The sequence below is a fragment of the Phodopus roborovskii genome, unplaced genomic scaffold (assembly GCF_943737965.1).
Source record: "Phodopus roborovskii unplaced genomic scaffold, PHOROB, whole genome shotgun sequence".
Lineage (NCBI taxonomy): Eukaryota > Metazoa > Chordata > Mammalia > Rodentia > Cricetidae > Phodopus > Phodopus roborovskii.
The window spans coordinates 18,874,717-18,887,561 of record NW_026126558.1 but is presented as its reverse complement, the minus strand read 5'-3'; the positions used below and the strand labels follow the sequence as shown (position 1 = coordinate 18,887,561).

Sequence of the window (12,845 nt, the reverse complement as noted above, 5' to 3'; positions counted from 1 at the left end):
TAGCTAATCTTGCTGTTCCTCAAACCTGTGCAAAATTAAACTCATCTGCCACTGCAGTGGTCTTGTCTCCTTTGTTCATACTAGCACAGTCATATCCCTGGTCATCCATGCGAGAATCCTGAAAGTAGCTTTCATTCTTTATTCTGCTCTCCTTCCTAACCCTAATCCTTTCCCAAGACTATCAGTTCCTGCCTGGAATCCTGATTATTTTTCCTTTTATCAGCAAAATCATCCTAACTGGGCTTCATAACCAGTAATCTATTTAAAGCACATAACTGACATCATCTGTACTTTGCCTGTAAACCCTTAAGGCAGCCCCTGTACATGTAAGATCAAGTAAGAACCTTCTAGACATTGTTTAGAGCAGTTCCAACCTAACTTCCTTTCTGCCTCCCATCCCTGAGTGCTCCAGAATTACCAAGCTGCTTGGCATCCCCATCATCCATCACTCTCCTTCTCGCCTTATCTCCATGATCTGACTCAGGTCAGCATCCTTGCTTAGAGTATCTTCGTCATGTAAGGTTGCAGCATATCATTTTTCAGCATCTAACCCAGATGTCATGTTTCTTAGCAAACTTGCCTTGGCCTACTTCAGATAGTGTTTTCTTCACTAAGCTGTCAGCGAATGTCTGCATCTCTTTTACATAGTTCTCACTGCATTCTGCCACATAATTGACAGACACCTTGCGACCTAGAAAAGGTAGCTCACTTCTGACAGAAGTCTTTTGATGAGGATCTGTATTAAATATTTCAATTTCATGTTTCCAATGGCTTGAAACTTTGCCTTGAGCTGGACAGTAGTGGCACACACCTTTAATCCCAGCACTCAGGAGGCACAGGCGGGTGGATCTTTGTGAGTTCAAGGTCAGCCTGGTCTACAAAACAAGTTCCAGGACAGCCTCCAAAGCTACAGAGAAACTCTGTCTCAAAAAACCAAAAAAAAAAAAAAAAAAACAAAAAAAAAAAAAAAAAAAAAAAAAGAGGAGGAGAAACCTTGCCTTGCTACTGATTGCCTTTTGTATCTACGTTCTTAGTCTCATTTTTTTCTTAGGCTTCTTTCCTGTCTGTCATTTCCCATGGATTCCTGATCATCTTTGGTGCAACTTCCTCCAAATCTCTCTTCATCCTGCCTCACTATGTCCTGCGGCTTCTATTTAAAGCCTTCTCTGAACATGTGTTATAATACTGTTGATACATATTGCTGTACATTTTTGAGTACTTCCCTCTCTCCACTCTTCTACTTTAACAGTGTTTACTGAGTACTGGCTTTATTTTTGGCAGTATCCCAGAGAATTCCTTGGAAATACTGTCCCTGCCCTAAGGTGACTTAATACACAAATAGGAGTCTAGTGAGATGAATTCCATTTGTCTGTTATTTACATTTACATTTCCATAACTGTGACACAATACCTGAAATAAGTAATTTAAAAGAAGAAAAGTTTATTTTTGGCTTGCAGCTTCAGACCCTTGGGCCCATGGTGAGGTATGGTATTATGGTGGCAGCTCATAATGGCTTACCTCATGACAGCTGAGAAGCAGAGAGGGAAAGGCCACCTCTCCTTTGAGCTCTTACTCCTTCCTTCCCTTCCATATTTCCTCTTTTTTATCTTCTTTCTCCTGTTTGTTTTTAAAGACAGTTTCCATATTTAACCCAGGTTGGCCTTGAACTTATGCTTCTCATGCTTGCCTCAGCCTCCCAAGTGCTAAGATTACAGTATGAAACATCAAGTTCCACCAACTAGTTAAAAAAAATAATGATTTTTTAAAAATATTTTTATTTTCTGTGTGTGGATGTTTTCCCTGCGTGTATGTCTATATACCACATGTATGCCTGGTAACTTTGGAAGACAGAAGAGGGTATCAGATTCCATTGGACTGAGTTACATATGGTTGTGAGGTATCATATGGATTCTGGGAATTGAACCCTGGTCCTCTAGAAGAGCAACCAGTGCTCTTAACCACTGAGCCATCTCTCCAGTCCCAACTACCAATTTATAATAGCACCACAGGCTACTAGAACAATAATATGTCTTTAGAGGGGAACACTTAGTATCCAAGCCACAGTAACTTTTTACCTTACATGATGATTCTTACTCCTGACAGAAACCTGCTAGAGTGTGTCCCTGACTGGGCCTGTGAAGCAAAAAAGCTAGAAATACTAGACGTGAGCTACAATCTTCTCACAGAAGTTCCCACAAGGTATGTGTATGCAAATGCATATATGATATATGTATTTAAGTATTTTTCTCAATTTGGGTTACCTTTCATTTGCTGGTGATTATTGAGAACCTGCTGAATAGGAGGCAACATACTGTACTATAAGGGATTATAGTGATGACTGATGCATTGTCGTGTCCCATATGAAGCTTAGTAAAACTGTATGACATACACACACATAGCTGCTAACCTGTGCTGAAAGTTTCTGGCATGGTTTCATAGGGTGACTTATGAACTGGAAATCTCCTAAGAACCTCAGCTTTATGGTCTTACCTAATTCTTTAAACCTTTTTATGTAGGTGCTATCAGCCTCACTTTAGGAATGAGGAAACTAGGAATAAGATTAGGTAACCTGTATGAGGTAGCACTTCACCAGAAGTCTTGTTCTGGAGGTTCGGTCTTTATCATGACACTTAAATTGTTTTAGAGATTCAGAAGAACTGGAAAGTGCTTTGTGGTAAGATGGTATTTGAATTGACCCTTACCAGATGGTGAGATTTATCTAACTTGAGAAAGGAGGGAGTGATGCTTGAGGGTTAGGGTAAGGATATTATACTATATATTTCAAAGTACTTCAGTGTAAAATGTATGCTTGTGGAGCCATTAAAATTAAACTAGAAACTTTGTAGCACAGTAGGTCTGCACCAAGCCTCAGAAGTACAATTTTCACATCTAGATGATAACATTTCAGTGAGATCTTGGCAGATCACTAACATGCCAAGTCACCAACTCTTTGGATTTCATGGCTAAATGGCCATTTTATACATTTAATCATTTTTATTATAATAAAAATTTCATCTTGGAATTATATTAATTAAACATATTAAGTTTATTAGTATTGATAAATGCTGTATAGACTTCATTTTTGTCTAGATTTAAGCCAAAATGTTTTTGTTCTAGAAACTGCTGAGCCACTGATTCTCAACTCAACCTTCCTAATGCTGGGGCCCCTTAATACAGTTCCTCATGTTGTAGTGACCTCCAACCGTAAAATTATTTTCGTTGCTGCTTCATAACTATAATTTTGCTACTGTTATGAATTGTATAATGTAAATGTCTGTGTTTTCCTGTAGTTTTAGTGACCCCTGTGTAAGGGTCATTTGAGAATGGCTAGTTTAGTCTCTCTGTGCTACTTGTCCTCAAGATCTCATCTATGACTCCTGGGTGCTGGATGATTTTTGTGACAGCTTTCTTGGCTCAGTCATTTGGTTTGATGGTGGTTGTGTATTCTAAATATAGGTTTCTGTTAGTTGACCGATTTTAATTAAATTTAAGTAAGCCTTTGTTTTCTTCTGTTGTTTCTGCTTAGAATTCTGAGTAGCCTGAGTCTTCGGAAACTGATGGTGGGACACAACCATGTCTGTGCTCTCCCAGCACTGGTGGAACACATCCCGCTTGAGGTGCTGGATGTCCAGCACAACACTCTCTCCAGGCTGCCAGACACTCTCTTCTCCAAGGCCTTAAAGTGAGCACCTCAGGGAAACACAGTCCTTGCCTCCACAAGCTGTACCAACTTGTCCTTGGAGTGACTGACTTCTGGATCTATGGTTTTCTTGATACTCCAGCTGTGGGCAGAGACTTAGTTGTAATTTTTTTATGATAGAAAATTGAGCTCCTGGAGTCCATTGATAATAAGGGCAAAGGGGTCAAGATCATGCTGGGGAAACCCACAGAAAGATCTGACCCGAGCAAGTGGGAGCTCACTGGCTCCAGACTGACAGCTGGGGAACCAGCATAGGACAGAACCAGGACCCCTGAATGTGGGTGACAGTTGCGGGGTCACTGGCAGTGGAACCAATAATTATCCCTAATGCATGAACTAGCTTTTTGGAGCTCATTCCTTATGGAGGGATATCTTGGTCAGCCTAGACACAGGGAGGATGGTTGTGGTCTTGCTCCAAATGATGTGACAGACTTTGATGTTTCCCCTTTGGGAGGCCTCATCTTCTTCGAGGAGTGGATGGGGGCTGAGGTGGGGTGGGCAGATGGTGGGGGCAATGGGAGGGTGGGAGGAAGCAGGAACTGGGATTGGTATGTAATATAAGATTGTTTTGTTTTGGTTTTTAGGATAGGGTTTCTCCGTGTAGCTTTGGAGTCTGTCCTGGAGCTAGCTCTTGTAGACCAGGCTGAACTCAAACTCACAGAGATCCACCTGCCTCTGCCTCCCAGGTGCTAGAATTAAAGGTGTGCGCCACCACTGTCCAGCAAGATTGTTGAAAAAAAAATTAAAAAAAGAAAATATAGTTTCATAGTAAAAAAAAAAAAAAAAAAGTAAAGTTGAAAGTTGAATTAACAGTCAAATACTAATTATTTTATGTGGTAAATCAATTCTAGCAGGTTAGGGCTTCTCAGGGTTTTCACTGTGTTCAGGAAGAAATAGCATTTAGAAGGAGCCTTTGATAAATTACAGCTTTTGCATTGAGGAAGAAAGGACATACTACTAAAGTCAGTTTTATTCTAGCTTTGTCAGGTAATCTTTGAGTTGTATTTTCTTGATTTCTAGAATATTTATTACCTGTTTTGAAAACCATGCATTTAAAGATAATTTCCTTCTACAAGGTATTATTTGCCATCTTATAAATTAGTACATAGATGGTATGTCTTTCTGTTTTAAAACTTATAGTTCAGTTTACCTAAATGTCATCTTTAGAGGAAAAGTATATTTGTGTGTGTGTGTGTGTGTGTGTGTGTGTGTGTGTGTGTGTGTGTGTGCGTGTGTGGTGATAGGATTAAATTTGGAGTATTGTGCATATTAAGTAAATGCTGTACTATTTAGCCATCCTCCTAGGCAATAAAGTTGGGTTTTAATGGTAGTTTTTTACATTATGAGGAAGGGAGTTAAGAGACAGAGAAACAGGTAAGCAGCAGTGATTTGACATAGGGTTTCAGGAAACATTCCCACAGGTTTCTTGTTTTCTGTTTTCCAGTTTATGCATCTCTTAATCTGTAATACTCTTAGCTGGATAGTCCTCAAAATCAAATTGTTAGACAGAAAAAAACATCAACAGCAGGAAAAAAAAAATGAAACAATGTGAGGGACATTTTCTTTTGGGCAAGTTTCTGTGAAGTGTTGGAGTTAATTAACAAGTTTACTGTATATAATTAAGAAGCCATTTACTGCCAGGCAGTGGTGGTGCATGCCTTTAATCCCAGCATGTAGGAGGCAGAGGTGCAGAGAGGCAGGGGCAGTTCCTGGAAACCCTTTTTCAGAAAACCAAACCTAAACAAAGAAACTATCTACTTAATGCAGTGCTGTCACCTGACATACATAATCCTCCTCAAGCTTAAAAGCTCATTAGGGATGCTGACCAAGTAGCATGTATTTTAAGAACAAACAAGTTCAGAGTCGGGGAGAGCTCAGTTGATAAAGTGCTTGCCTTACAGACATAAAGATCTGAGTTCAGTTACCCAGGACTCCCCTAAAATCGTAGGGAATGGCAGTGGGTGTGCTTTTTATTCTGGCACAGAGATGGTAGAGACTTATGGAGCCCTGGGGCTTGCTGGCCAACCAGTCTAGCCTAATTGGTAAGCTCTGGCCAATGAGATATTCTGTCTCAGAGGAAGTAGACAGCATTTTTAAAATTATATTTATTTTGTGTGTTTATATATATACAGGTATGTTTATGCATGCATTATAGTATACATGTGAAGGTCAGAGGACAACATTGTGGAGTCTGAGGTTCTACCTTGTGGGTTCTAAGGATCAAACTCAGGTTGTTAGGGTTGGTAGAAAGAACCTATACCATCTGAGCCATGTCATCATCCCATGGGTGGCATTCTTGAAGATGATTCTCAAGATTGTCCTCATGCCTACGCGAACACACACACACTTCCCTTCATTGAGCATATGCTACCTATATAAACATTTGACAGATGATTAAAATTATACCATGGTTTACTTGTTAGATTGATAAAAGATGAGATTGAATTATGATAGTGTAGATAAATGTATTCATTTCATTCTTCTTGAATGAGTGAAATTTGGACTTGATTTAAGCCAAAATGCCAAGAAACAACCCAACTGCTGTTTGATCTAACTTTTTTGGACCGCAAATAGGCAGTATATGTTTAAAAGTTATTATAAAGAACTTGTATCCTTTGATCCCATAAATTCTATTTCTAGAACTGTATACTATGGAAATAATTGGATAAGAACCCAAGATTTTCATTATAGTGTCTATAATATATGTACAGAAATGTAATTACTTTGTGTAGATATCAGAGTATTATGGGATTAGCTAAATAATGATTTGTTACAAAGAGATAAAATGTTTTAAGGTTATCTTTTTAGTTTAGGCATACATTAAGGTGGCATTCGATAGTGTCCTTGCAATGGGAATAGGTGGTTTTCATGCAGCCTTTATAGAATGGTAGAAAAAATAACCATGCCTCTTGCCACCTGTCTTTGAGTTGCATAGATGTAGAGAAAACTTCCTGGAGGAAATTATTCTTGACTTGGGAGCTTGATAGCAGTATTCCCTGTTGCAGGGGCATGATGGTTTTTATTTAAGAAGGTAACAGACTTGGCTGGGCGTTGGTGGCTCACACCTTTAATCCCAGCACTTGGGAGGCAGAGGCAGGCGGATCTCTGAATTCGAGGCCAACCTGGTCTACAGATACAGTTCCAGGACAGGCCCCAAAGCAATACAGAGAAACTCTGTCTTGAAAAAACAAAAACAACAATATCAAAAAGAAGGTAACAGACTCAAAGGGAATGATGTTCTCTTTATGTTCTGTCAGTCTCAGATACTTGAATGCATCTGCAAATAGTCTGGAGTCTTTGCCTTCTGCATGTGCTGGAGAGGAGAGTCTGAGTGTGCTGCAGCTACTGTACCTGACCAATAACCTCCTGACAGACCAGTGCATACCTGTCTTGGTTGGGCACCCACACCTGCGAATCCTGCACCTCGCAAACAACCAGCTACAGACCTTTCCTGCAAGGTGAGTGAGTGCAGGGTGATCATTTGACAGTACAACATGAATCCTATATTACTTTATAGCTGTCTGCTTCAGATCTTCTGGTGCTATGACTTCACTAGCTCAGCAGGAATATCTGTCATAATAAGTTTTTGTTCCTGGCTAAGTATGAATAACCAAAGACATTGTGGTTAAAATGTGTAAGTTTTAGCTCTAATTATTTAATAATAATCTGAGAATATCCCACCCAGAAAAGTATAGGGTTATGAAATAAAATGTAAATCTCCTTCTTATCAGCACTGTATTATAAAATATATGTCTAATAGTTTATTCATTGTATATATTTATATAAAATGCCTAATACATGCCACATACTGTGGCACACTTACTCCCTCTGTTCTCAGACCTTCAGTCAGGTTGGGGAAATAGACAAGCACCTTGGCCAGTGGTTCTCAACCTTCCTAATGCTATAGCCCTTTAATACAGTTCCTCATGTTGTGGTGACCCCCAACTATACATTATTTTTGTTGCTACTTCATAACTGTAATTTTACTACTGTCATGGATCATAATGTAAATATTTTTGGAGATAGAGGTTTGACAAAGGGGTCATGGCCCACAGGCTGAGAACTTCTGGTTTAGGCAGTTGCCATGCAGTGTGACAAATGCAAGATATTAAAGATCCCAGTTTGGGGACTGGAAAAATGGCTTAGTGGTTAAGAGTGCTTGCTACTCTTTTAGAAAACCCAAGTTCAATTCCCAGCACTCATATGATGGCTAACAAACACTTGTAACTTCAGCTCCAAGGGATCCAATGCCCTCTTCTGGCTTCTGAGGGTACCTGCATACATGTTACACACACCCACAAAGACACATAAACAAAAAAAAAATTAAAAATTAAAAGTAAAAAGATACCACATTGCTAGTTGTACTATGCAGAGCTTCAGAGGATGGGAGTTAGGCCTGGAGGAGAGAGAGGAATAGTAGTTAGCAATCTATACTTGTAAGATGACATGAGAAAGAATTCCTCCAGTTAAAATATAAACAGTGTCCATGGAGAGGTAGGTATTTTTCAAAATACATTTGATTTATTTAAAAAATTGGGCATGGTGATGTAACTATTTCTAGAGTTCTTGCCTAGCATGCTTAAGTCCTGAGGTCTATCCCCAGCACTGTATAAAATAGGTATGGTGGCACACACCTATAATCCCAGCATTTGGGAGATGGCAGCAGAAGGATCAGATATTAAGGCCATTTTCAATTACATAAAGATTTGGAAGCCAGCCTGGTATACACAAGATCCTATTCCTCATTTCCACCCCCAAAATTCTATTATTAGAAAGTATAATATTTTCTGGGGTTAGAGAGATGGCTCAGTGGTTAAGAACACTGGCTGTTTTATTTGGAGGACCTGGGTTCAATTCCCAGAACCCACTTATCAGCTCACCACTATCTGTAACTCTAGTTCCAGGGGATCTGACACCTTCGCACAGACACACATGCAGGCAAAACACCAGTGTACACAAAATATAAATAAATCACTTAAAAAATAATATTTTCTTCTTTGTTAAGTTTTTCAGATTATGAATTTCAGTAATGAATTTCTTTATGACACCTTCTTAAATATTTGTCATTATACTTGTTATCATTCATTGTCCTTCCCCATTGTCCTCCAAAATATAGTATGCGTAAATAAATATATAGCCCTGGATATTCTGGACCTCACTATGTAGACCAGGCTGGCCTGAGCTCACGTAGATTTGCTTGCTTCTGCTTTCAAAGTGCTGGGATTAAAGGCATGGGGTACTATGCCTGGCTTTAATGGTGTTTGTATTCTTTAATACAGTGTATCTTGAACACTTGAATACATTCATACATACCCCAACTCTTTCTATGGCTACTCTCTCTACTCTCCCAGCTCTTCCTACCCATCTTTGTGCTCCCTTCCTTCCTTCCTTCCTTCCTTCCTTCCTTCCTTCCTTCCTTCCTTCCTTCCTTCCTTCCTTTCTTTTTTTCTTTATCCTTATCGAGTCCTGTTTGTAGTGCCCATCTAGTCTTAGGGAGTGAAGCCTGCCCTGGTGTGATCTACCATAGGTCACATCATGAAAGCAAATTGATTCTCTCCCAGCAGCTATCAAATGCCAGTAGCTTCTTTGCTAGTGGTAGGATTACCTGCCACCTTTCCCTTTCAATACTGGGGTTTTGTCTAGTTTGACAAGCCTTGTGCAAGCCTTGTACCCAGTGTCATAATTGCTATGAAATCATATGTTTTCTTTAGAAAATACTGTTTCATTGATGTTCCCACTACCTCTGGCTCCTACATTCTCTTTGCCCTCTTTTCTGCAAATATTTCCTCAAGCCTTAGGAATAGGCAGGTGGTAATGTATATCTCAATTAAGCCTGCACATTCCACAGCTCCTTATTCTAGGCCTGCTGGCCATCTTGTAGGAGTCGGTTTCTGCCTTCTACCATGTGGGTCCCAGGGATCAAATTCAGATAGTCAGGCTTGGCAACCAGTGTCTTTATCCACTGACCCATCAGCCCTGGTTTTAAAATCTAGGCATAGTTGTGTATTCTCTAAACAGCTGGTTTGGGATGTGGGTATTGTGTTTATATTCTCAAGTCAGAAAGACCCTAGGCTGGGAGTAGTAGAAAAGAAGGAAGGTTGGCTTTGGGAACACATATGGAATAAACTTTAAAAATAAGTTAGAAAACAATTATATAACTTTTAGTTAAAAGAGACACGTGTCACTATGGAGTCCAAGTGGGCTCAAACTCATGATACTGTGTTAGCCTACCATTTATAGGCATTTGTCACCACACCTGACCCTGTGGTTTTGAAATTCTGTTTCATGCTTTTAAATGAATCTAGCATTAAGTCAAAGAATATTCATTATGTGATTATTTATAGTAGTTGGATTAAAAGAGTTTGGGGAGTTGGTAAGATGGTCCAATGGTAAAATGCTTGCTGCACAGACTTGACCTAAGTTCAGATCCCCAGGACTACATGAAAAGCTAGCTGTAGTAGCACACACCTGTAATCCCAGCCCCGGGGAAGTAGAGACAGGAGGATCTTTGGGGTTTGCAGGCCAGCTAGTCCAGCCAAATCAGTGAGCTTCAGGCTTAGTGGAGACCCTGTCTCAAAATGAACAGGCAACCCCAAATAGAAAGATATCCAATGTCGACTTCTGGCTTCTATTTGTGTACACACACAAATGTACATACAGACACCTGCACATGCACATAAAGTCATTCGCACACACAAATATTCTATTTGTTTTTATTTCCAGTTTCTTAGAGTGTAAATGTATTATCATAATACAAAAGATGATATTTTTCTAAGCTTACTTATTAAAAGTATGAGTTTTCTTTTGTGTGTATAGGTGTGTATTGTGGGGAGGTGTATTTGAAAAGTATGAATTTTGTAGCAGTAGAAATTGTGACCTATTAGAAAGGTAGGATGCAAAGTTCATATACAGTATTCATTTGAAGGACTGTAGATATGGTAGTAGTTGAGAGTAGAGGATTGGGGTTTGGTTTCTAACATGTGCATGGGGGCACACAGCTGGAGCCTTCTACAGCTCCAGATCCAGGAGACCCAATGCCCTCTTCTGGCCTCCATGGGTACCTGGCACCCATGTAATGACATGCAAGCAAGCACAAATACTTTAAAACCTATTTTGAGAAGTCTGGTAGGAGAAAGGTTAGTGAGAATTCAATAGTGATTCTTTCAGATTGCTAGTGTTATTCTGAGTTGTATTCCAAGTTTTCTTCCCATTTCTTGTTTCCACAGAAATCAGAGGGATTTGTTAATGGAGATGTCAGGCTTAAGATACTTTGCTTAACATGTAAAAAGCTTTGCTCAGTATCAGAGTGCTGTAAATATTTGTCTTGTCCTAAGCAGGGTGCTGTGTGTTCAAGAACTTGGTGGTTAGTGGTGGAGAGTTGCACCACTTGGTACCTGTGGAAGTTTAAAACTGAAAGGAATCTTAGTTTACCTTCTTAATACAGAGTTTTGTGTCCTAGTTAGTGCTTCAGTAAGAACTGGCACTACTCTCTCAACAATAGGTCATACTTTTTCAGGAACTCCCTGTAAGTCAGACAAAAATGTTCATGCCCACATCTATGAGGAACACAAGGGCCGTGTCAGCCTTGAAACGCTGAGTGCTAGTAAGAGTTCATGCTGACAGATAGCATGCTTGTGCATGATAGTGAACCATGGCTTGGTTGATGTCTGATTATTTCCTTTCTCAGGCTTTCCTGCAGTAAACCAAGTTCTCTTTATGCTCTGGCTGCTATACAATAGCATCACTTTGTATAGCAACTGCTTTCTGATGCAGCATGGTGTTTTGATATTTCTTTTCTCAGCAAACTAAATAAATTGGAGCAATTGGAAGAACTGAACCTAAGTGGGAACAAACTTAAAGCCATTCCCACAACCATAGCAAACTGCAAAAGGCTGCATACCCTTGTCGCACATGCCAACAACATCAGCATTTTCCCAGAGATATTGCAGCTGCCTCAGATCCAGGTACGTGCATGAGCTAGCCTGGCACCCTAACTGGAGAAGTGTCTTCCTTGAAAGAAAGAAGTAAGGAGAATGAATGAGACTGCTTCCCTCTCGAAACTTTCTCTCAAGCCCATTTCCCTTTTCTATAGTAAGATTCACGGAGAGACTGAATTTTGTAACTGCTCTGGGATAGCCCACAACTGGGTACAGTCCTCTCCTTTCTTAGACTCCCCTTCAAATGGCCAAGCCAAAGCCCCAATCCTATACTAGGTTCCTTCCCACACTCTTCGCTGTATATCCCAAGGCTTCCATGGTGAACATTTTCTACTACTGCCAGGAGAATCAGCCAACTTCAACCACAGGTGTGCCCTACAAGTCTTTGGCTGGAAAATATTGACAAAATTACTACTTAAAAAACATGACCAGACAACAGCCTGACAGCTTTTTGATAGTGTTGCAAAACTAGTAATGTGCTGCCCATAGATATAGCTAAGGCTCCCCTTTTCTTCATACATAAGGAGTGGATATTGTTCTCTCTTCATATTCTCAGTTTGAAATCTGAGTATACTTAATTCATTCTTGGAAAGAAATTAAATTCCCATTTGAGGCTATAGAAGACTGATTATTTAGGAGTAGAGATTGTAATGTAATGTATTCTCTTGTGGTTTTTATATTCCTTCTCAGTTTGTAGACCTGAGTTGCAATGACTTGACAGAAATTCTAATTCCAGAGGCTCTTCCTGCTACTTTACAAGACCTTGATCTGACAGGAAATACAAATTTGGTTCTGGAGCACAAGACTTTGGACATGTTTAGGTAAGAAAAATAAATCTCAAGTCAAATCCATGTTTCAGCTGTCAGTGGGTTAATTTTGGACTGTGCAAATCTCAGTTAATTAAAGGAATAGAGTGGATTGGCCAGAACACTCCTGGCTCTTCTCTTTGATTCATTTCTACTTAGCTACACACTAAGACGTATGTCTGGTGGCACAGGTCACATTATAACATCTTAGAGACAATACACATGTATTATATTAAGATCTCTTTCTGTGTGGTGGTGGTGCATGCCTTTAATCCCAGCACTTGTGAGACAAAGGCAGATGAATCTCTGTGAGTTCGAGACCAGCCTGGTCTATAGGGTGAGTTCTAGGACAGGCTCCAAAGCTACACAGAGAAATCTTGTCTTAAAAAACCAGCTAAAAAA

The 12,845-nt window shown here is 39.8% G+C and overlaps 1 protein-coding gene across 1 annotated transcript in view; it reads left to right on the top strand.

The window, feature by feature from the left end:
- The window catches only part of Phlpp2 (PH domain and leucine rich repeat protein phosphatase 2), a 74,171-nt gene that overhangs the window by 49,582 nt on the left and 11,744 nt on the right, over window positions 1-12,845 (top strand). Inside the window, exons 11-15 of the mRNA XM_051201577.1 lie at window positions 2,104-2,199; window positions 3,527-3,682; window positions 6,958-7,158; window positions 11,502-11,664; window positions 12,328-12,458. Of these exons, the coding sequence (XP_051057534.1) occupies window positions 2,104-2,199; window positions 3,527-3,682; window positions 6,958-7,158; window positions 11,502-11,664; window positions 12,328-12,458 (747 nt within the window). The remainder of the gene's footprint in view (window positions 1-2,103; window positions 2,200-3,526; window positions 3,683-6,957; window positions 7,159-11,501; window positions 11,665-12,327; window positions 12,459-12,845) is intronic.